Source organism: Mauremys reevesii, linkage group 5 (assembly GCF_016161935.1).
Source record: "Mauremys reevesii isolate NIE-2019 linkage group 5, ASM1616193v1, whole genome shotgun sequence".
In the NCBI taxonomy this organism is placed as follows: Eukaryota; Metazoa; Chordata; order Testudines; family Geoemydidae; genus Mauremys; species Mauremys reevesii.
In genome coordinates this window covers 18,434,619-18,456,006 of record NC_052627.1, presented here as the reverse complement: position 1 = coordinate 18,456,006, position 21,388 = coordinate 18,434,619, and the positions used below count along the sequence as shown (strand labels likewise).

At 43.3% G+C, this 21,388-nt stretch overlaps 1 protein-coding gene across 3 annotated transcripts; it reads left to right on the top strand.

The window, feature by feature from the left end:
• The first annotated feature begins 1,527 nt into the window (after positions 1 to 1,527).
• On the top strand, positions 1,528 to 19,876 carry PLAC8 (placenta associated 8). 3 transcript variants are annotated; one of them, XM_039539975.1, is made up of 5 exons: positions 1,528 to 1,647; positions 9,355 to 9,499; positions 13,111 to 13,235; positions 16,884 to 16,992; positions 19,601 to 19,876. In XM_039539975.1, the coding sequence occupies exons 2-4, from the start codon at positions 9,391 to 9,393 to the stop codon at positions 16,986 to 16,988; spliced, it is 339 nt and encodes a 112-aa protein (XP_039395909.1). In that variant the 5' UTR covers positions 1,528 to 1,647; positions 9,355 to 9,390; the 3' UTR covers positions 16,989 to 16,992; positions 19,601 to 19,876. The 3 variants fall into 3 exon arrangements, with proteins under 3 accessions (XP_039395909.1, XP_039395908.1, XP_039395910.1); XM_039539974.1 differs by lacking the exon at positions 1,528 to 1,647 and adding an exon at positions 3,961 to 4,042; XM_039539976.1 differs by lacking the exon at positions 1,528 to 1,647 and adding an exon at positions 4,149 to 4,169.
• The last annotated feature ends 1,512 nt before the right edge of the window (positions 19,877 to 21,388 follow it).

Here is a 21,388-nt window from a genome sequence, read left to right as displayed (position 1 = left end):
CAAAACACACCGGGGCGGGGAACAGAACAACGATGTGCCAGCAACCCTTTATCTTGTGATAGAAGGTAACTTTCTGCAATTGGCTTTTAAATGCATGTGGGTTTATTGAAAGGTATTTTGTTGCAAACTGTTGGTTTGTTATTTTAAACAGCTGGAGGGGAGGGGTGCATCTGAGTTTATGCAAAACATAGGTGTGGATTTTTTTTTAAAAGTACTTTGCCTTTTTTTTTTTTAAGTATATGGCTGCAAACTGATGGTATAGCGTGTTTCAAAGTAATGGGTTTCTGTGCAAAATGTGTTTTTAAGTTTGGTTTTTAAAAGCCGTTTGGTTTTTACTCTGCAAAAAAAATGCTGCTTTTTTTTTTAATTGAGTTGTTTGTCGTCTTAAAAGAGTTGGCTTTAATGTTTAAATTGTTAGTGATTCAGGGGCCTAAGCTAGAGATAAGTATGGGGTTTTAAAAAGTATTTGGTTGCAAACTGTTGGTTTGGTGTGCTTAAAGCTGCAGGTTTTTGTGTATGAGAGATGAGGTCTGTGCAAGACATAGATGTGGTTTTTTTTTTTGTTTGTTTGTTTTTTTAAAGTATGTGGTTGCAAACTGTTGGTTTGGTTTGTTTCAAACTAACAGGGTTTTTTACTCTGCAAAATGTGATGTGTTTTTAAAATGGGTTGTTTATAGGGGTTTGATGTATTTGGGGAATAATACTAACATTTTTGCTTGTTCTTTAACCCAAAGGCCCAAACACACCTGGGGGAGGGGGGGGCAGGGAACAGAACAACCATGTGCCAGCAACCCTTTATGCTGTGATAGGTTACTTTCTGCAATTGGCTTTTAAATGCATGTGGGTTTATTGAAAGGTATTTTGTTGCAAACTGTTGTTTTTAAACTGCTGGAGTTATATGGCTGCAAACTGATGGTATGGTGTATCTCAAACTAATAGGGGTTTCTGTGAAAAATGGTACTTTAAAAGTTGGTTTTTAAACCAGTTTGGTTTTTATTCTGAAAAAAAGGTGGTTTTTTTTTAAATGGGGTTGTTTGTCATCTTAAAAGAGTTGGCTTTAATGTTTAAATTGTTACGTGTGGGTGTTTAAAAAACTATTTTGTTGCAAACTCTTGGTTTGGTGTTTTAAACTTCTGGGGTGTGTGTGTCTGAGTTTGTGCAAAACGTGTGTGGGTTTTTTAAAAAGTACATTGCTGGCTTTTAAAAAAAAGTTTGGATGCAAACTGATGGTATGATGTGTTTCAAACTAACGGGGCTCTGTGGAAAATGTGTTTTTAAAAGTTGTTTTTTAAAGCAGTTTGGTTTTTATTCTGCAAAATGAGATGCGTTTTAAAAAAAATTTTGTGAGTTTTTTAAAGTGGTAAAAATAAACTCAAAAACCTGTGTTTGTTGTATAGCCTGAAATGGATTATTTTGTTTTAAAGCTATGACTTTTTAAATAGAAAAACAGCCTCATGAGTATTTTATTTTTTAAGTTTACAAGAGAGTTTCATGTGTTTTATAATAATAATGTTGTCTGCTCCACAGTATGGTCAAAACATGGGAGATCCTTAGACCAGAGGGTAAACAAGTGCAAAAGAAAAAGGAAAGAGAGAACTGAAAACGAAAATTCACCAGCATCAATGGCTGATGGAGAGATGAAGCCCAGTAAATATATTTTGCTTATTGGTTTGGTTATTTTATGAGGTTTTGTATTTTAAGTAAATACATAGGTATGGGTGAGAAAGATGGTAATGTTAAGTTTTTGTAAAATATTTTTCCCCCATAATCAGGCATATGCAACCCAGTCTTTCCTCTCAGCTTTTCCATGACTTCTAAAACACACATTTTTGGTAAGAGATGGCCTCCTTGTCCGGCACTGGAACTTATGAGGTGATGGTGCTGCGCTCTGATTGGCAGAAGGTGGTGGGAGGAATTCTAAGAGGGGTCACCCACTCCATTTCTGGATGGGTCACCCCTCCCCTGACTCCCCCCCGATTGGTCAAATCTCCTCTCAAGGGTGGTCCCCAGTGGCTGAAACCACTTCTGGCCAGCAGCTGCTGCTGTCCAGCTGCCCAGCTCTGAAGGCAGTCGCATAGCCAGCAGTAGCGCAGAAGTAAGGGTAGCAGTGTCAACCCCCGCATACAATAACCTTGCGGGACCCCCCCCCAAACTCCTTTTTGGATCAGGACCCTATAGTTACAACAACATGAAATTTCAGATTTAAATATCTGAAATCAGTAAATTTACAATTTTTAAAATCCTATGACCATGAAATTGACCAAAACGGACCATGAATTTGGTAGGGCTCTACTTATGGCAGTTGCTGTCTGCTTCGTGGATGTACTTGTGATAACCTCATGTGTCGTCCCCCCCCCAAGGTTGTAACCCCCAGTTTGAGAATACCTGTCCTATAGGTTAGTATATAAATGAACTTAACTTATATATGTCAACGTTTTCTCATGTCCCTCTTGTGGTTAGGTATCTGCGGATGTAACCCAGGCACCTGTTAGATATAAAACTTTGTTGCCATGACACTCTTGTGGTTGGACTCATGTTCCTATTGTCAGAAATTACTTTTAAGCACTCTACTTTCAATTTCCCAACACTTGAGGTTTTCTGCTGGGCTGTTGGTTTGTTCAAAGTTTCTGTTGTTTGTTCAAAGACCTCAAGCCTGCCAAGGTTCTGCCTGCCACTCACTCCTCTTTGCTCCCTCCTACCCTTGCCCCCTGCTTACTCCTTTCTGCACCTCCCTCCCCTGTGCGAGTGTTGGGTGGGGCCTCAGGGCGAAGAGGCCAAGCAGGAGCGGGGCATCAGCATGGAGTGTGGGCAGGGCCTTGGGGGAAGAGGTTGAGTGGGGGTGGAGCGCAGGCAGAGCAGGGGGCAGGGCCATGGTTCAGGCACCAGGGCCCACAAACGATTAATCCGGCCCTGGATACAGGCCGGTGGGTTTCTTGCATTACTGCTCAATATAAGAAAGGCAGAATACAATGAAGGCAAGGCCGTGAATATAATAAAGGCAAGCTAGCCCTATGAGCTACAACTCTCCTATCAGAGATCTGGTTCCATCTTGGAATCTAAACTTAGTTTTATCACACCTATGGAGTCTTCCTTTTGATCCTATGGCAATTTGTTCTACATGGGACCGTTCTACAAAGACTGCATTTTTAATAGCTATTATAGCTGCCAGGATAGTGTCTGAGATGCAGGCGCTATTGGCGGAACCTCCATTTGCAATTTTTCACATGAAGAAAGTCTTTTTGAAGCCTCATGATAACCAAGGTGAGGGGACACTACGCTCCTGGGATGTGTATAGGGCCCTATTTTTCTATATTCATAATATCAAACCGTGTAAATAAGTTACTTTTATATAATACAATAAGAGAAATCGGAATAAAAGTTAAACACTGTTTGAGTTATGTGCCTATTAGGAATTTTAAAAGGCAGTTGCTGAAGAAGTTATGTGTAAAGAGGAAACTTTAATCATGGTCCAGAATTAAAAAACAAAGAAAGCTAATGCTAAAAAGAAAAAAGGAGTTTGAGAAAGAAATTGCATACTTGTTCCTTTTAATTGTGTTGTCTTTAATTTATGTTTTAATATGCAACAATTAATAATTCCATAAAAGACCATGGGGTTAGAAAAACCTTCACATTCTATAAGGAAAACATGCTGAAATTTAATGTGAGATATAGAAGCAGCAAAGAATCCTGTGGCACCTTATAGACTAACAGATGTTTTGCAGCATGAGCTTTCGTGGGTGAATACCCACTTCTTCGGATGCAAGCATCGGACTGCTTGCATCCGAAGAAGTGGGTATTCACCCAGGAAAGCTCATGCTGCAAAACATCTGTTAGTCTATAAGGTGCCACAGGATTCTTTGCTGCTTCTATAGAACCAGACTAACACGGCTACCCCTCTGAATGTGAGATATGAGTCTGCAAAAAGTCACACGGTTAAAGAATACCTTCTGATTGGCTCAGGTGATTTTGCCTGCTTTATCTTAAGTTCCCAGAAGAGAGGTTTTTGCCATTTAGCTGGTGTGGTGACTGGTGACGCTGTATGGTGAGACTCTTTTCTCTTCACTCTGCCCTTTTTTACTTTCTATGCTTTAAAAAAAAAAACTTTATTGGAGATCCCTGAAAGATGGCTTTACACCAGCACCTTCCTTGCAAAATGAAACTAATTAAAGGTTATATTTTCTCTCTTTATCACTAATACTTAGCAGCCTTGGTGCAGTTGTTTAATAGCCTTTATTTAGAAATGTACTACCTGCGTAAAACCTAGCTCTCTAAAAACGAGGAAATGCATGATTACTATAGAAATTTAATAACACTTCTCCTTTATTCCTGTCATTAATACTTTGTATATCTGTTTAACAGACTTTAGAAGTGTATTAACTGCATATCAAGCCTATATCCTTCTTAAAATGGGGGGAAATGTATGATAACTCATCTTTATTCCTCCATTGTTAATACATTTTATGGTTATTTAATGCCTTTTTTTTTTTTTAGAAATGTACTAAAGGGATTCAGGCGTTGTAACACTGAGCCTTGCAATGACTTACCTTTAGGCACCTAGGTACCCCGTGGAATCCAGTGTCCTGCATTAGATGCCTGGTCTCCCTATACAATGCATAGGGAGAGTTAGAGCAGTGGTTCTCAACCTGGGGTACATGTACCCCTGGGGATACTCAGAGGCAGGGCCGTCCTTAGCCATAGGCAGAACAGGCAGCCGCCTAGGGCACCACTAGGTCTGGGGGCACCGCTCTGCCAGGAGCCCGGACAGACGGGAAGCAGTGGAGCATGTAAGAGCAGGGCTGCTGGGTCCTAGAGAGAGCCGAATGCAGCACAGTCTGAGGGAGGGGATTGGCTGCTGGGGTCTCTGGGAAGGGGAGGGGGAAGGAACTCACCTGTAGGGTGACCAGATGTCCCAATTTTATAGGGCCAGTCCCGATGTTTGGGTCTTTTTCTTATATAGGCTCCTATTCCCTCCCACCCCCGTCCTGATTTTTCACATTTGCTGTCTGGTCACCCTAGGTGGGGGTAATTGGTGCCTATATAAGAAAAAGCCCCAAATATTGGGACTGGCCCTATAAAATTAGGACATCTGGATCTGGTCACCCTAGCTGGGGAGCGCGTCTCTCCCCTGGGCTGGCAGTGATCCATCTCATCCGGGGGGAGCTGCACAGGGCAGGATGAGCTGCTGTGGCTCCATGGGTGCCCTGTCCCTGAGATCAGATGCTGTGCTAACTTCACCATGGTCCGTTAGGCTGGCGGTGGTGCCCATTGGTGTGTGATTGGACCTGAGGGTTTGCTGCTGCTGTTGCCACTCTGCACCCCAAGAGGTGGATTTTGGGGTCCTGCAGTTTTCCACCTATCTCCTCCTCTACTGCAGCTGTTGGACCAGCAGGCTGGGGGGTGAGCCAAGCAGGAAAGCAGTGCTGTGTTGCCATTTAGATTGTCATTTAACAACTTTGTTTGCCAAAAGAGCTTGCTAACAATCCTGAATTCAATTTCAATTTAAAAAAAAAATCAATATCTTAGCCAAAACCAGAAAATTAAGTTGTTGACAATTATTTGTGACAAGTTTGGTATGGGGAAGGGAGTGGGCCAGTTTTCATCAGAGAAACAAAAAATGTTGACTGACTTTCCTATAGCCCTGTTACTGCTAAATAGAGCCCTCCAGCAACTGTAATATGCTCATCTCCTTACTAGTGTATAGAGCAGGGGTCAGCAACCTACGGCACACATGCCAAAGGTGGCACGCGAGCTGATTTTCGATGGCATGCGGCGGTGGGCTGAGCGGCTCAGCCTGCCGCTGCTCTGGGGTTCTGGCTGCTGCCCCATTGCCACCTGGGGTCCCGGCCACCGGCCCCACTCAGCACCCGCTGCTGGCTTGGGGACCCCCAAGGAACCCCAGGCTGGCAGCGGGCTGAGCAGGCTGGCGGCTGATAACCTGGCTGAGCCACTCAACCCACTGTCGGCCTGGGGTTCCATTCACTCAGCTGGTACGTGGGCTGAGCAGGACTAAATTCAATGAAATAGGAAAACAAGAGCAACTAATGACAAAGTGCAAGAACCTAGAGCAGTGGTTCCCAACCTTTTACCGTGGCAGTGGACGAGCATCCGCCGAAATTCAGTGGCATTTCAGCGGCGACGACTCTGGATGACGCTGCTTATCGGCGGCAAGCGGCATCATCCAGAGGCGTCGCCGCCGAATTTTGGTGGCATTTCGGCGGATGCTCATCCGCCAGCCAGTATGCAGGTGCACTGAGAGGCCATGGCACCCTCAGGCACTGCCTTATGGACCCCTGACCTAGAGAGCCTCCTGAAGCACGGCGATAGTTTTGATTTAAATGGACTTGAACTGTATGAAGAATTGAGTACACTGTCATCAATGTTGCCACATGCAAAATCGATAATGGACATTGTACAGTTTACTCATATCAGCAAACTTGTTGACATATATCCTAATGTGTACATTGCCACTCGTATTCTACTGACAATTCCTGTAACAGGAGCATCAGGAGAACGGAGTTTCTCAAAATTAAATCTCATTAAAAACTATCTCCGCTCTACAAAGAGTCAGGAACACTTGTCTGGTCTTGCTATTCTTGCAATCAAACAAGAGATCACTTTGTCTTTGTCATACGATGACATTATTACTGATTTTGCAGCCAAAAAAGCCAGAAAGATTGCTTTTAATTAAAAACAAATCCTTGTTTCAATACCTCTTCATATAGATTTCCAATAAAATGTTGACAAATTAAAAAAATTACATTATTTGCATCATTCTGTCAAATCAGAATTTTTTCTATAGTGCTACTTCTTTAGTGCTAGTCCATCAGCACTACGGTGTGCTTCATTAAGTTAAACTGGTTTTAATAACATGTATGTGGCAAGTTTTCCAATAGTGTAAGCTTATGTTTGTGTTGCTAAGAGCAAGACAGGCACAGGGGGACCAGTTTAATAATCCTGCCTAGGGCACCATAAATCCTAAGGACGGCCCTGCTCAGAGGTCTTGCAGGGAGTACTTAAATCATCTAGATCGGGGTTGCACTCCCAGGCGGGGTGTTAAGGGACAGGTTTAGGGGGATTGCAAGTGCAGGGCCGGCATTACGGGGTGGCAAGCAGGGCAGTTGCCCAGGGTCCACGACACAGGGAGCCCCGCAAAGCTAAGTTACATGCTTCAGCCCCGCGGCCTGGGACTTGGGCTTCAGACAAGGCTCACAAGTGAAAGACAGGCTGAAGCATCACACCAAATATTTATACACACATTGATTTATTTTATAATGATATGGTAAAAATGAGCAAGTCAGCCATGTTTCAGTCATAGTGCACTGTGACACTTCTGCATTTTTTGTGTCTGATTTTGTAAGCAAGTAGTTTTTAAGTGAGGTGAAATGTGGGGTACACAAGACAAATCAGACTCCTGAAAGGGCGGGGGATAGTGGTCTGGAAAGATTGAGAACCACTGGGTTAGAGAACTTAGCCAAGATATGGGACACCTGGGTTCAATTCCCCCCCCCACCCCATGTGGAACAGGGACTTGAACCTTCCTCTTTCCAGGAGAGTACCCTAACCACTGGGCTAGGGGGTATTCTCAGGCACGTTGCTCTCCCCTGCTGGAGTCATTCACTGTGCATAAATTATTAAATATTGTCCTTTATTCCTGAAATCAGCAGAAATTAGGCACCTAGATACATTTGAGGATCTGGGACTAACTGCCTAAAAATATTTTCCCCTAAAAATGAGAAAAAGTCATGACTTTATTTAAAAATATACTAACTCTACAAATTCTTCTTCAACTGAGACAAATTCATTTTATATTTATTTATTTTATGTTTAATGCTTCCAGTGAAGGTTAATGCCATAAAATTTAAAAAATTAGCATGCTGCCTTTTGTGAATTTGCTTTTCTAAGCACCTAACTCTCCCTCTGCACTTTATAGGATCTGGGTGCTGTGAAAGTAGAATGAATTATATTGTAAAAATAAGAATGGATTAAAGAAATGTTGTATGTACCTTTAAGCAGAAATAAGAAATGTTGAAATACAGGTGCCAGGAAAAGAAACATTAGGCATAAACAATGGTGCTAATGGCGAAACATTAACAGAAGATGGGTAATAGTTAGTAAGGAAATAAGATATGCATGCCTAGCCCAGGTAAACTTATCTGATTCTGCTTCCTTTGTTATCTTGTTAAGTGTTGCGTCGCGGTGCCTCTCAGGCGGGCATGGACCGAGCCCATCAATCAATGTGATTGGTAGCCAAAGTCATTTATTTCTCTCCAGCATGCTCTTATATACAATTATAACAGGCAATCAAGCAGTTGCTAATTGGTTAACAAGGTACACACAAGCACAGCTGTAACTTCATAGGGTAATTGTCATCCTGTACAACTTTCTAATTTATTATCCTGTTTACTGCCTACTGGCAGAACCAGCCAAGGCCGCACTACACAGTTCACAGCCTAATTAGCCCGTCCTGGAAGCCTAAACATCTCAGCTTCTCACATTCCGTTCCCACAGTTAAGTTCTCACCCTTTTATCTGTATAAATAAGATACTTTGACAGTGCCTGGGTTGTGAATTCCCAGAGGCAACAGGATGCCTGAACATTTGGCATTGCAACAATGAGTGTTGCAGCACCAAAGTCCCCCTCGTGAATCTTGCCCATTGTTGTCTGAAAATGTCTGAAAAGCTGTTTACTACTGCCAGAATAATTCTTCACTTTGACCAATCATCAATGAAGTCAAAGGAAGTTTGCCTGAGGGAAATCTTGGAATTGGGCTGAGGGTTAGCGGCAACAGGAGAATCCTGATTTGGGGGCTAATCTCTGGTCTCAAGGTGGTCTCTTGGAGAACAGCAGCATCGGAGATATTTCCTTTTCTGTGATAACATCCATAGTGTGTTGTGTTCTCAGATCATACAAGTTAAGTAGGCTCAGAGTGGGTCAGAACTCACCGGGAAGAGGGCCAAGGAACCATTTGGTGTTGCTGGAAGATATGTTGTTGCCATCCAGTTAGTGGCACCTTTTCCTTTGAATCAGGAATGACCTATGCCTCAATGTGATAGTAGGGAGAAATGTGCTTTTGAATGAAAATTTACACCTACTCATAACCTGGACTTAAGAAAATAGGCCAAATTCATCCCTGGTCCAACTCCATTGACAACAATTTGGCCTCTGTGTCCACCAAAACTATCCAGTTATCAAGTGGAAAGCATTGCTTCCAATGAAGTGAGAAACATGGTGCCATTTCACAAAGATGTGAATAACATTCCTCCAGTTGTGTCACTACAATGACACAAGACACCCTGACTACAGCTAGTCCCTAACAGACTTGCAAAATGGTTTCGTTTCTTGTTTTCCTTTCAGAATGTAATTTTCTGAACTCAGCTGGTGGAACTAGACATGGCCTCTCCCTCTGTCATCGTTGTACAGCCCCAACTTACTGTGGCCAATGCATCGAGCCCCTTGTGGCAGACCGGGTTGATGGACTGCTGCAGTGACTGTGGAGTCTGTAAGTCGATAGTCAAATGTTGTATTTTTGTTTTGGCTTCAGGTGTCTTGATGTTTGGCTTATTATATCTCCAGTCTTTTACTGGGCATGACTTTAAATGGGGGATGGAGGAATCCTGTTTGTCTGTTTTATATTTATTTAAAGGAGTGGCTTGTAGTTGTATTTCTCCTATCCATTCTGAGAGCCAGTCACTACATGGCTACATCACCCACTCGTTCTCACACAAAGAAACTACTTGTACTCCGGCCCCACTTAAAGGAAGTTCATCTGGATCTGCTGAGGGTCACTGCTCCAGAAAGTTGTATTTTTACAGCCGGATAACTAACCTGGGTTAGCCATCTTGCTGTAAAATCCTAGTGGAGGCAAAGTGCTCATGTAGCTTTTAGCGGTGTATCTGCACAAGTTCAACTCTATCTCCCCCTCCTGCGGTTCACCTTGCTTAGTTACATCATGGTAAAAACTAAAAATCCTGATAGGGAACTTGCCAGACCCTCACCCATGGGGTTAGAAGCAGACTGCATCCTAACCCCTGCCTTTTAGGCCCAGGCCGGTTAGCAAAACCCAATTGCTATATAAGGACAAAGGTTAACTTTTGCAAAACTTGTTTGTTTGTACAAGGGGCACGGGGGGGGGGGGAGGGGGAGGTGAAGAAACCAGAGAAAGAGGAACTAAGGAAAGGAACAAAGAGGGCCCATATGTGCCAGCTCAGCTAGAATGCGACAAGAGCCTTATCCAATTAAAAATAATGTTTTTATATAGCCTATAGGGTTTTCATTTTGTGTATTAAATATGTATAACTAAAACCATTTAGTAATCCCAACCCCATTGTTTTATTGCCATACAAATGTTATTGCTTTATTATTGTTTGGTATGGGGTTATGTTATTGTTGCTTTTGTAATAAATGCATTTATCATTGCTTGGCCAATCCTAAACCTGCTAAATTTAATGCACAAAAGCAAGTAAAGCTAATAATTGTTAATAAACTTTATGGCAACAGTTAAAAAAAAAGAAGGCCAAAAGCAGTAATAAATGTGTATAAAAATAAGCAGAAAAAAAAAGGAAAATATGGTGGGCTTAGAACTTTAACTAGGCTTTTAGGCCTAAACTTTAAATAAGTTTGTTTTCAGGCTGTGTTGAACTTTGGTTCAACTTGTCTCTGTGTATAAGGGGGAAAAAAGGAGGGAAACAAAGTAATAAAAAGTTGCTTCTGTGTGTCAAGGGGTAAAAAAGTCACAGTAAAAAGTTCCCAAAATGAAACAATGGCTTTTCTGTACAAAGGGCATGTGAGGGCAAAAAAATGTGGTCAGGGCCCCAAAAAGAGGACATAAATTGGATAAAGGGAAACCAGAAAATCTGTTAAATTATAACAGCTGAGCTTGCTTTTGGAACTACAGAAAAGGTGGTAGAACAGTCAAGCCACCCCACGGCCCTAACCGGTTCTTAATCGGTGCCACGAAAATAAGACCGGATCTCTGGATAGGACTAGGTAATTTATGGACTTTATGGCCCTTAGAGCCCCCCCAACTCCAGTGCATTCACAAACTCCACCCTGGAAAAATTGTTACTGTCCATGAACATATTTGTTGGAAAGGCAGCGGCCAATTAACAACCCTTGCTTCCCAACCCCTCATCCAAGCCAACAATAGCTGTGTCCTCGTTAATTCGTCTGTGTTACGAGACACAGTCTTCAACCTAGTTACTGCTTCTGGCACTCAGGGGCGGCTCTACGAATTCCGCCGCCCCAAGCAGGGCGGCGCGCTGCGCCGCTTGCACTGCCGGGCGCCGGTCCTGCGCTTCCGCAGGACCTCCCGCAGACGTGCTGCTGGTCCCGCGCCTACGGTGGAGCTTCCGCAGGCATGCCTGTGGGAGGTCCACATGAGCCGCGGGACCAGCGCACCCGCCGCAGTCATGGCTGCGGGAGGTCTGGTCGTCCCGCGGCTCCGTTGGACCTCCCGCAGGCATGACTGCGGAAGGTCCGCTGGACCCGCCTGCCGCCCTCCAGTTAAAATGCCGCCCCACGTGCGCGCTTGGCGCGCTGGGGTCTGGAGCTGGCCCTGCTGGCACTCAAGTTATTTTCTGGCCCGCAGACAAAACGTACCAAGTTTCCTTGACATTTAACATTCCCTTTGATTGGGCAGCTCTAGTGCCAGATCATTTTCACTCCCTAATGTCTCTCCTATCAGAAGTTCAAAAGGTTTCTCTATTACAAAAACAGATTCATGTCCTCGAAACTATATACAACACCGAACTACATGCCTTTCAGACAGCCCATAGGGTCACAACCCTCTGTACCAACACTGATGTCCTCTGTTCCATCACTAAGGCCTTTCAGCCCCCCCACGCTCATAAATATATATTATGGGGCCTTGTAGGGGGAGGACTGTTATTAAATCTTTGTGTTTGTTATTGTTGCTGCAAAGCTTGTTGTCCTCACCCCATACCCCTATCATATAACCCCCTTCACCAGATTGCCCTCGTGCCCCTAAGAGAAGTAGATATGAACCCATATCCACCCGACTCCCCAGCCTATGATTTCCTCAAGATACCCCATGTGAGCGGATATGCTTCCCTAGATACGTCTCAGGAAGACGGTCCAGAGGTCCAGGCTTAATAAACATTCAAATTTAAGGAAGTTGATGCCGAAGAAAGGCATCGAAAGGAGGGAAATGATGGGGGTCTGGCAAGTTCCCTACCCATGGCGTCAGAAGCAGACTGCATCCTAACCCCTTCCTTTTAGGCCCAGGCCGGTTAGCAAAACCCAATTGCTATATAAGAACAAAGGTTAACTTTTGCAAAACTTGTTTGTCTGTACAAGGGGCACGGTGGGAGGAGGGGGGGGTGAGGAAACCAGAGAAAGAGGAACTAAGGAAAGGAACAAAGAGGGCCCATATGTGCCAGCTCAGCTAGAATGTGACAAGAGCCTTATCCAATGCAACCGAAAAGGAGGGGTCTTAAGGCAGGCAGACTACCAACGAAAACTGTCAAAGAACAATAACAGGAAAAACCAAATATGAAAAAGTATTGAGCTAGCTTGCTTAATTTGCCATTAATAATCCCAAATAAGGAAAATTTAGTAAGTAATAATTTGTGGTTTTAGCCTTTATAAGCTTGGTGAAATCTGTTGAAGAGAGGGCAGTTAACCCCTTGCGTGGGGCCATGCTGACCCTCCCTGCATGCATGCTTGTATAACAATAAAGGTCCCTCAGACTGTCTGATCCAAAATCAACGGTGTGGTCTAATTTTCCACAACAATCCCTTGTCTCCCCTAGAATTTTTACAGTGAGACAACTAAAGTGTGTATGAGCTAATCTACTATAAAAACATACCTTTTTTGGTAGTGGAAAAATGGCCTTTATTCATTATGCGGGGGGTGGGGGGAGAGAGAAGAATTGCCTATTAAAGCCTCACATGACATCACTATAAAGGTCCTTCAATGATCTTGCCTTCCTTTGCACTAGCTCTGGCCCATTGGCACATCCCTAACTTTCTCCTTCCAATTTTCTAGGCATTCCTACATCTCTCCTAAAAGTGGTGGTGAATGTTAACTGTCTGTGAGAATGAAGGGGAAAACATTTGAGTGAGCCTCATTTGTTCTTTTGTCTTTATCCAGGCCTATGTGGAACATTCTGTTTCTATTGTCTTGAATGTCAAGTAGCAAGTGACATGAATGAATGCTGCTTGTGTGGCGGAAGCGTTGCCATGAGGACTCTCTACCGGACAAAATACGGAATCCCTGTTAGTTACTATTTAATATTTTGTTTTGCTCATGCTCAAAGAACAGCCCTTAAAGCAACATGACATTGATCTAAGCAGATCAGTTGGCTACATTTTCATTAACCAGCCTCCACCCAGTGTGATTCCTCCCCATCTGAATACGGCTGCTAGGAGTCTCCCCTGATGATTTGAGTGCTCTGCGGTCTAGAAATTAGCAGAGGATTGGGCATCTGAAGACTTAGGTTCTACTTGCAACTGCCACTGACTCACCCTGTAACCTTGCACAAGTCCCTTGGCTCTTCTTTCCTTTGTTCTCCCCATCTGTGAAATAGATCATTCCTTGGCACTGTTGTAAAGGACTTTGAGATAATTTCATGAAAAGTGTAAGTGCAATTATCCATTATTAATTGATGTCCCTTTAAAGTGGAGTTTTGCTACATATCTGAGATAGAGAGACCCCTCTCTGATGAGGCATTGGTTACCGTGACGGGTTGGATCACAGAACTCCCCTTGGGAGCTGCCACCTGATGTGCCAAGACTACTTCAGCCCCTGCTTTCCTGCCCTGTCAGCTTAGGACTTCAGTTCCTTGCCTGGTTTGAGCCAGACTCGCTAGCCTGCTGTAAACCCAGACCATTACTTGCCCCACAGCTGCAAGCTTAACCTGAAAGGAGCTCACAGAAGTGTTCCTGTCTTTATCACTCAGATGCCCAACACCTAATGGGGTCTAAAACCCAAATAAATCCTTTTTACCCTGGATAAAGCTTATACAGGGTAAACTCAAAGTGTTCACCCTCTATAACACTGATAGAGAGAGATGCCCGGCTGTTTGCCCACCCAGGTATTAACACACACTCTGAGTTAATTAATAAGTGATTTTATTAAATACAGAAAGTAGGATTTAAGTAGTTCCAAGTAGTAACAAACAGAACAAAATGAGTTAAAGCAAAATAAAACCCGCTAATCTAAGCCTAATACAGTAATACAATTGAATACAGATAATATCTCACCCTGAAAGACATTTTAATAAATTTCTTTTCTCAGACTGGAGGCCTTCCTAGTCTGGGCACAATAGTTTCCCCAGGTACAGCCCTTGTTCCAGCTCAGGTGGCTCTCCCACTCTGTTCTGTTCCACCCACTTATATATCCTTTGCATAAGGCGGGAATCCTTTGTCCCTCTGGGTTCCCACCCCTCCTCACTGGAAAAGCACCAGGTTAAAGACGGATTCCAGTCCAGGTGACATGATTACTTGTCACTGTAAGGCCCCAAGCCTTCATTCCTCCCAGCCTGACTCACAGGAGGGCTTGCCTGCAAACAGAGCCATCCACAGTCAATTGTCCTGGTTAATGGGAGTCATCAAGATTCCAAATCACCATTAATGGCCCACACTTTGCAAAATTACAATAGGCCCTCCGAGTTATATTTCATATTTCTAGTTTCAGTTAGAAGAGTGGTACATTTATACAAATAGGATGACCACACTCAGTAGTTTATAAGCTTTGTTAATGATACCTTACAAGAGACCTTTTGCATGAAGCATATTCCAGTTACATTATATTCACTCATTAGCATATTTTTATAAAATCATATAGACTGCAACATTACCGTTAAATATCCCTCTAAATTAAATGTATATTGGATAATTTCTAATGCAGCCATTTTACATAATGCTAACCTGATAATCAACTGCCATTTAGCCAAACTACTTATCTAAATCTTAGCTCTTACTCCCTCAGCATGAATCTCTTAGCCAAATGTTCTCCTGATTAGTTAAAAAGGTGTTGCAGAATGTAGACAGAATTCTAAAAATGTGGTTCAATCAACAAGGTTGTTGTGTATGTGGTTTTTTTTCCCCAAGCTATAGTATTGTAGTTTCCAGAGTTAACTCCTTGTGTACCATGGTACAAATAACGGAAAAGCCTAAGAAATGAAAAAATAAGATTAGATAATATATGAAAATTAAATGAATAGATCACACTGAATTGGGATGTGTTATGAACACGAGAGGAATAATATGAAGGGACTGAGGAAGGTTAGAAATATGGCCATGAAATTATAAAATGAGATTCAGCCTAATGCCCCTAATGTTCTGTGAAAGACATGGAAAGGACTATCACTGAAATACTTCCGGGTGATATTGGCCAAGAAATTACATATATGATTATAAATTCAATAGAGCAATAACAACACAAAGCTAAGGAGGTTTAGGAGATCTATGAAGAAATATTACAGGCTAATTAAACCCCCTCCCAAACCTCAGCTTCTATTTAGGCACCTAAATGATTTTCTGAAGGGCTCAACAATAGCTTCAAAACTTGGCCGCTTCACTTAGGAGCCTGAATAGAGAGCTCCAAATTTTTAAAAGATTTTAGCTCATGTCAGAGCAGGAAGGCAAAAGTTTATCTATCTAGAACATATTTTTTCCCTGCTGGATCTTCAATACCTGAAAGGGATGCAGTTGAATTGGAAGGAAATTCGAGAAGAGCAGTGAAACTAATTTGGAGCATGAAGGCATTGACCATTAAGGAAAAGTCCGAGCTAAATATGTATACTTTTTGAGAGTTAATAATAGTGGGGGCTATAACTGCGAAGATCTGAAAGGTGGAGAGCAGTGTGTTAAGGAGTGGTGCCAGGACTAGCAAAAGGATGAAGTTAAGAAAAGGAATAGTTTGGCTGAATATCAGAGAAAACATCCTAACCCTAAATGCAAAAAACTGGATACTAGACTCCCAGTTTACCGGTTGAAAAATCCCACCACTGGAAATTTTAAAATGGAAACTGGACAGAACCCCAGAGGTTACTCTGCAAGGAACAATCCTGCACAGGTAGGTAGATGGGCTGACTTGATCTGGCAGAGCTTCCAATCTCTATTCTCTGGGTATGTCCGGACTACCCGTTGGATCGGCAGATAGCCATCGATTTTTCGGGGATCGATATATCGTGTCTAGATAAGACACGATATATCGATCCCCAAACATGCTCCCGTCGACTCTGGAACTCCACCGGAGCGAGCGGCAGTAGCGGAGTCGACACGGGGAGCCGCAGACGTCGATCCCGCGCCGTGAGGACCCGTGGTAAATCAATCTAAGATACTTTGACTTCAGCTATGCTATTCACGCAGCTGAAGCTGCGTATCTTAGCTTGATAACCCCCCTTAGCCCCCCCAGTGTAGACCAGTCCTCAGTCTGGTATCCATCTGCTAAAGTGTGCATCCATTAGATGACTCTGCTTCCTAATTTGTGTAAATAAAGTCTTTGGTGCCTAAACCAGCCCTCTTAAGAGGTAACTTGCTACCATCACCAGTCTTTCTGCCCTCTACAGCAAGCAATTGGTCATACTTTTTGGGGGGAGGGGGGGAGCGGGAAGACGGGACAGGAAAGGGCGGGGCTTACTGGGGTAAAAAGCAGAGCTATGGATTAGATAACCAAGTAGGGTTTGGTATCTTTTAATTTCTATGAATCTAGGACAAAAATCCTTTGGTAAAAGAAGTTTAACTAAAATGTATCTCCCCTGCTCCCTTTTCCCCATAATGGCCCTGTCATCCCAGTCAAAGGCAGCACTGAAAGCCCATAGTCTAGTCTGAGTTAAAATCCATTCAATGTGATAGTCAATGAAAAGTTAGATGTACATTTTAGGTTTACAGACTTTAATATGTTTTCTTTTTAAACAGGGATCCATCTGCTCTGATTTCTGCACTATCCTGTGGTGTTCTGTGTGTTCTCTTTGTCAAATAAAGAGAGATATTAACAGAAGGAAGAAAATGGGGATATTCTAATAAGGTTTGTCACTTACTTAATACATATTTGTAAGTGTTTGATAAATCAAGAAGCTTCTCTGATGTGATGTATCAATTAGTTCTAAGATAAATGGTAGATACAGATTTGTATCTAATATAGAAGGGAGATCCTGCTTTACCCACCTTTATGTAACTAGTTGACATTGTCTTTGGGCCTAGGCTGGCCATCTATAATATGCATTTGGGGAAGCAGCAGATAAGCTTTTTACTTACTGCTGTGGTTCTCTAACACAGAGTCAAGTGGGGCCCTTCCAAATTCATGGTCCATTTTGGACAATTTCACAGTCATAGGATTTTAAAAATAGTACATTTCATGTTTTCAGCTATTTAAATCTCAAATTTCACAGTGTTGTAATTGTAGGGGTCCTAACCCAAAAAAGGAGTTGTTGGGGTATCACAAGGTTATTGTAGGGTGGGGTTGTGATACTGCTGCGCTGGTGCCGGCTGCAGCACTGCCTTCAGAGCTGGGCAGCTGGAGACTGGTGGCTGCTTCCCAGGAGCCCAGCCCTGAAGGCAGGGCCACCGCCAGCAGCAGTGCAGAAGGATGGATGGCATGGTATGGTATTGCCACCCTTACTTCTGCCTGAAGAGCTGGGCCCTCAGTCAGAAGCCACCACCCTCTGGCTGCCCAGCTCTGAAGGCAGTGCAGAAGCAAGAGTGGCAATACCATGACACCCCCTTAAATAACCTGGTGAACCCCACCCCCCCTGAAACTCCTTTTTGAGTCAGGACCCCCAATTTGAGAAATGCTGGTCTCTCAGTACAATAGGTATAGTATGGGGGGGAAGGATAGCTCAGTGGTTTGAGCATTGGCCTGCTAAACCCAGGGTTGTGAGTTCAATCCTTGAGGGGGCCATTGAGAGAACTGGAGCAAAAATTGGTCTGGGGATTGGTCCTGCTTTGACCTCAAGGTCCCTTCCAACCCTGATTTCTATTCTATGAGTATAGCTAAAAGCACACAAAAGACCAGATGTCATGGTCTGATGTATTTTTCATGGCAGTGAATTTGGTAGGGCCCTAGTAACGACAAGTGAGAGTTACCTTAGTGACACAAGCCAATTTAAAAGGAAAAGTATCCTCATTAGTATGGGCAAAGTGCCTGACAGGGAATGGAAAGCCAGAAAGCAGCAAGGACCATCTGTTAGTGGGGAAGAGCCCTGTTGGTAAACCACAGGTAGCAGGTGGGCATTCCACATTAGGTGGCACTTGAAATTCTGCAGTGAGACAGAAATGTGAAGGGCAGGGCTGGCCTAAGGTGAAATGGCAAACCCTGGGCAAACTTGTATTTCGGTGCCCCTAACCCCCACTGCCTTCTCGGGCTCCACACCCATCTCCACTGCTCCCAGTGCTCCTCACTCCATCACCTCCGGGCCCTGCTGCCTCTCCCGGCTCCCACCATACCCCCATCTCTCCTCCCACCCTTCAGCCCTGGATCAGCCACTAGAAGTGCATATTCTACCACTTTAGGGTGGGGATGAGCACTGATTGGACAATGAGATTGTCAGTCAGTGTGGCCTCTGGAACAGAGTGCATCCAGGAAGATGGAATGTTTGGCATGTGCTCAATAAGCTTCTCCTCTTTCCCCACCCCCGCAATTGAGGGATGGTGTTGCGCACATGCCCCATTGCCCCAAGCTCTCTTCCATGCTCTTGCACCCCAGGCCTGCCCCACTCCTTGCCTCTTGACCACAACACCCCCTGACCATGGCATCCTGGGCAGTCGCCCACATCACCCACCCATAAGGCCGGCTCTGGCAAAAGGAACAGAGCATGTCAAATGCAAACAGGAATGGAGCCAGTGGGTGTTTGCTACAGGGAACCCACATGGCTCTACTGTTGAGTGAGCTGCAGAGGAAAGCAACTGCCCCATCTGCTAGTCTCCCTTTGATCAGTGCCCTTGCAATAGGTGGGGTGAACAGCCATTCCTTCATCTCCACCCTGTAGTCTCACACCTGTAAAAGGGATTTGTTTGCTAGGACCTTACTCACTTGTTCAGGATTAGGCTTCTGATGTAGCTTTGTGGGATATTACCATGTAGCAGAACTTTATGTGATTGTGATTCTTGTGTTTGCACAAAGCTAAATAGTGTCGATTATGGAGAAAGTGTAGTTTCTGGGTGGCATTTTCAAAAGAACTCAGTGCTGAGCTAAATCTGCTCCCATTAGTGTCAGTGCAAAAACTCCCCTTGACTTCAGTGAAAGGAATTAAGCCAATGCTGGGAGCTTTTAAAAATCTCTCCCAAACTGTGGGCAAATACTTTCACCTTTTACTGGAAGAAGAAAACGTATATGAAGGAGGGTCTGAATTTCAGACACATAGTGAAGATCTTTGTGTAACAAAAGGAAAAAGCTTAGCTCTTGTATTTGATTTATTCTTTTTTCCATTAATACTCAGAGCCAAATCCTGTCCTTGTCCCTCTCCTGCCTCCTTGATTTGAGGCAGATTTATTTAAAATATACAGGTCTGCACTAGAAGCAATGATAAGCAATCAAGCAGCGTTAGACTTAAGTAAATTTCAAGGTAGTGTATTAACAAAACCACTGTTATTCTGGAGCTCAGCTTTGAGTGAAACTCTTTTCTCCACTCTTTCAGGTGTTCCTGTATTTCCTGACTGATTTCATTGTTGCAAAGCACGACTTAGCTGAAAAAAGTCAAAGGAAAGAAACAACCTCAAGTTTGTCTGCATGTACGTGTGTTAGCTTTCACTATTACTTCTCAAGTATCACTGTATGCACTAAGCTGTCTTGGAAAGAGTATTCTCCTGTTCTTAATATCTTGCTAATGCCAGTCTACTCTAGGTCTACTGTATTCTCTCCTGACTATTTCTGCTGCCATCCTATAAGAGACAGAATAAATGCTGATCGTTAACTTATTTGTCTGTTCCTTGAATCATCAGACAACAAAGTTCCCCTTCCTCCCCCCGGATGTAGTAGATGTCTAAACTGTAAATCCATTACAGGAAACTTGGAAGGTTAGAATTATACTGCAGTTTTCATACACTGAAACTCAAACTGCTAGCAAGTAAAGTACTACAAGTGACTGTTTAAACAAAGGCATCATAGGATTGACTCTAATTGGCTCATTCTCTTTTATTGGAATAATCACAACTCACAGGAACATGTCACATTTTCACAACAACCAGTGGAAAGTGACAAGTCCACAAAGCAGTTTAGTAAACAGGATGTGCAGCAAAAATCTCTTGGTAACAGGTTTTACTTCTTCCTGTACTTTTAAACCACAACTTTCAAAACAGCAAAGCAGTGATACCATGCTGAGTATTCTGACAAGTGACAGATTAATCAAATCAGTATTTGGTTTATGTAGGTGTGACTCTGGTGCCCAGACGTGCCGTGCTGAGAATGCTAGCGCAGGGCAGACTATCCCCAAGATGGGTGATTTATTCTATAATTAGATTCCCCATCCAGTAACAAAATAACTTCTCTAATACCACACTGGGTAACCAGAAGTCAAATACAGTCCCCTTCAGGCAATCCAGTGAGGGGTTATTGAAAAGCTTATTCACCATACTTATAGTTCTACCAATCTCAAGAGGACCAGACCCATTGCCCATCAGATCAATGAATATTTCAGATCTCACCCAAATTCACGCTTACAGCCAATCCATATTAATTAAATCTAAGATTTATTAAAAAAAGAGCTAAAAGCTCAATATACATACAAATGTGTGTATAATCCAAATGTGTGTATAATCATAGCAGAGATGGTGGGGCTGCTGATATGTAAAAATCTTTCTGGGATCAATTTAAAGGGTTATAGTTCAATAGGTAGCACAGGTGTAGTGAAACATGCTGTGCTGGCAAACCACACACGTGTTTATTACATTTACTCCTGGCTTAAGGTAAAGCAATGCTCAGGTTATTGATTAAGCATAGACTAGGCAATAGCGCACGTAGCCTCTCTAATAGCTCACGTAGTCTCTTCACCATTCATGATATATTGCACCAGGGGAGATGGCTGTGGGGGAACCAATCAATATGTTACAAGTAACTATGATCTCATGCTCTTTGATCTAATTACTAATAAAAACCCAGCTCAAGAGAGCTCGGGACGCCTGCTTAACAAACCTCTTGACTCCGCGTCTCCTTGATCCCAACATCTGGTGACCCCGACGTGATTCACCGGATCCCGAGGACCCCTGCTCATCCGACTGGAATAGTCTAGGTGCACCCGCTGGAAACAGCCACTCGTGAGTATGGGGAGCGATTTATCAGTGCCACAAAAGGCTCATGCTAAGGAATTATTTAAGCTCATTGAGGGGAGCGGTTGCCCAGCGGTTACGCTGCGGCATGTAGAGGATTTTGTTAAGGAAATAGAATGTCAATGCCCCTGGTATCCCGAAGAGGGGTCCCTGCAGCAAGA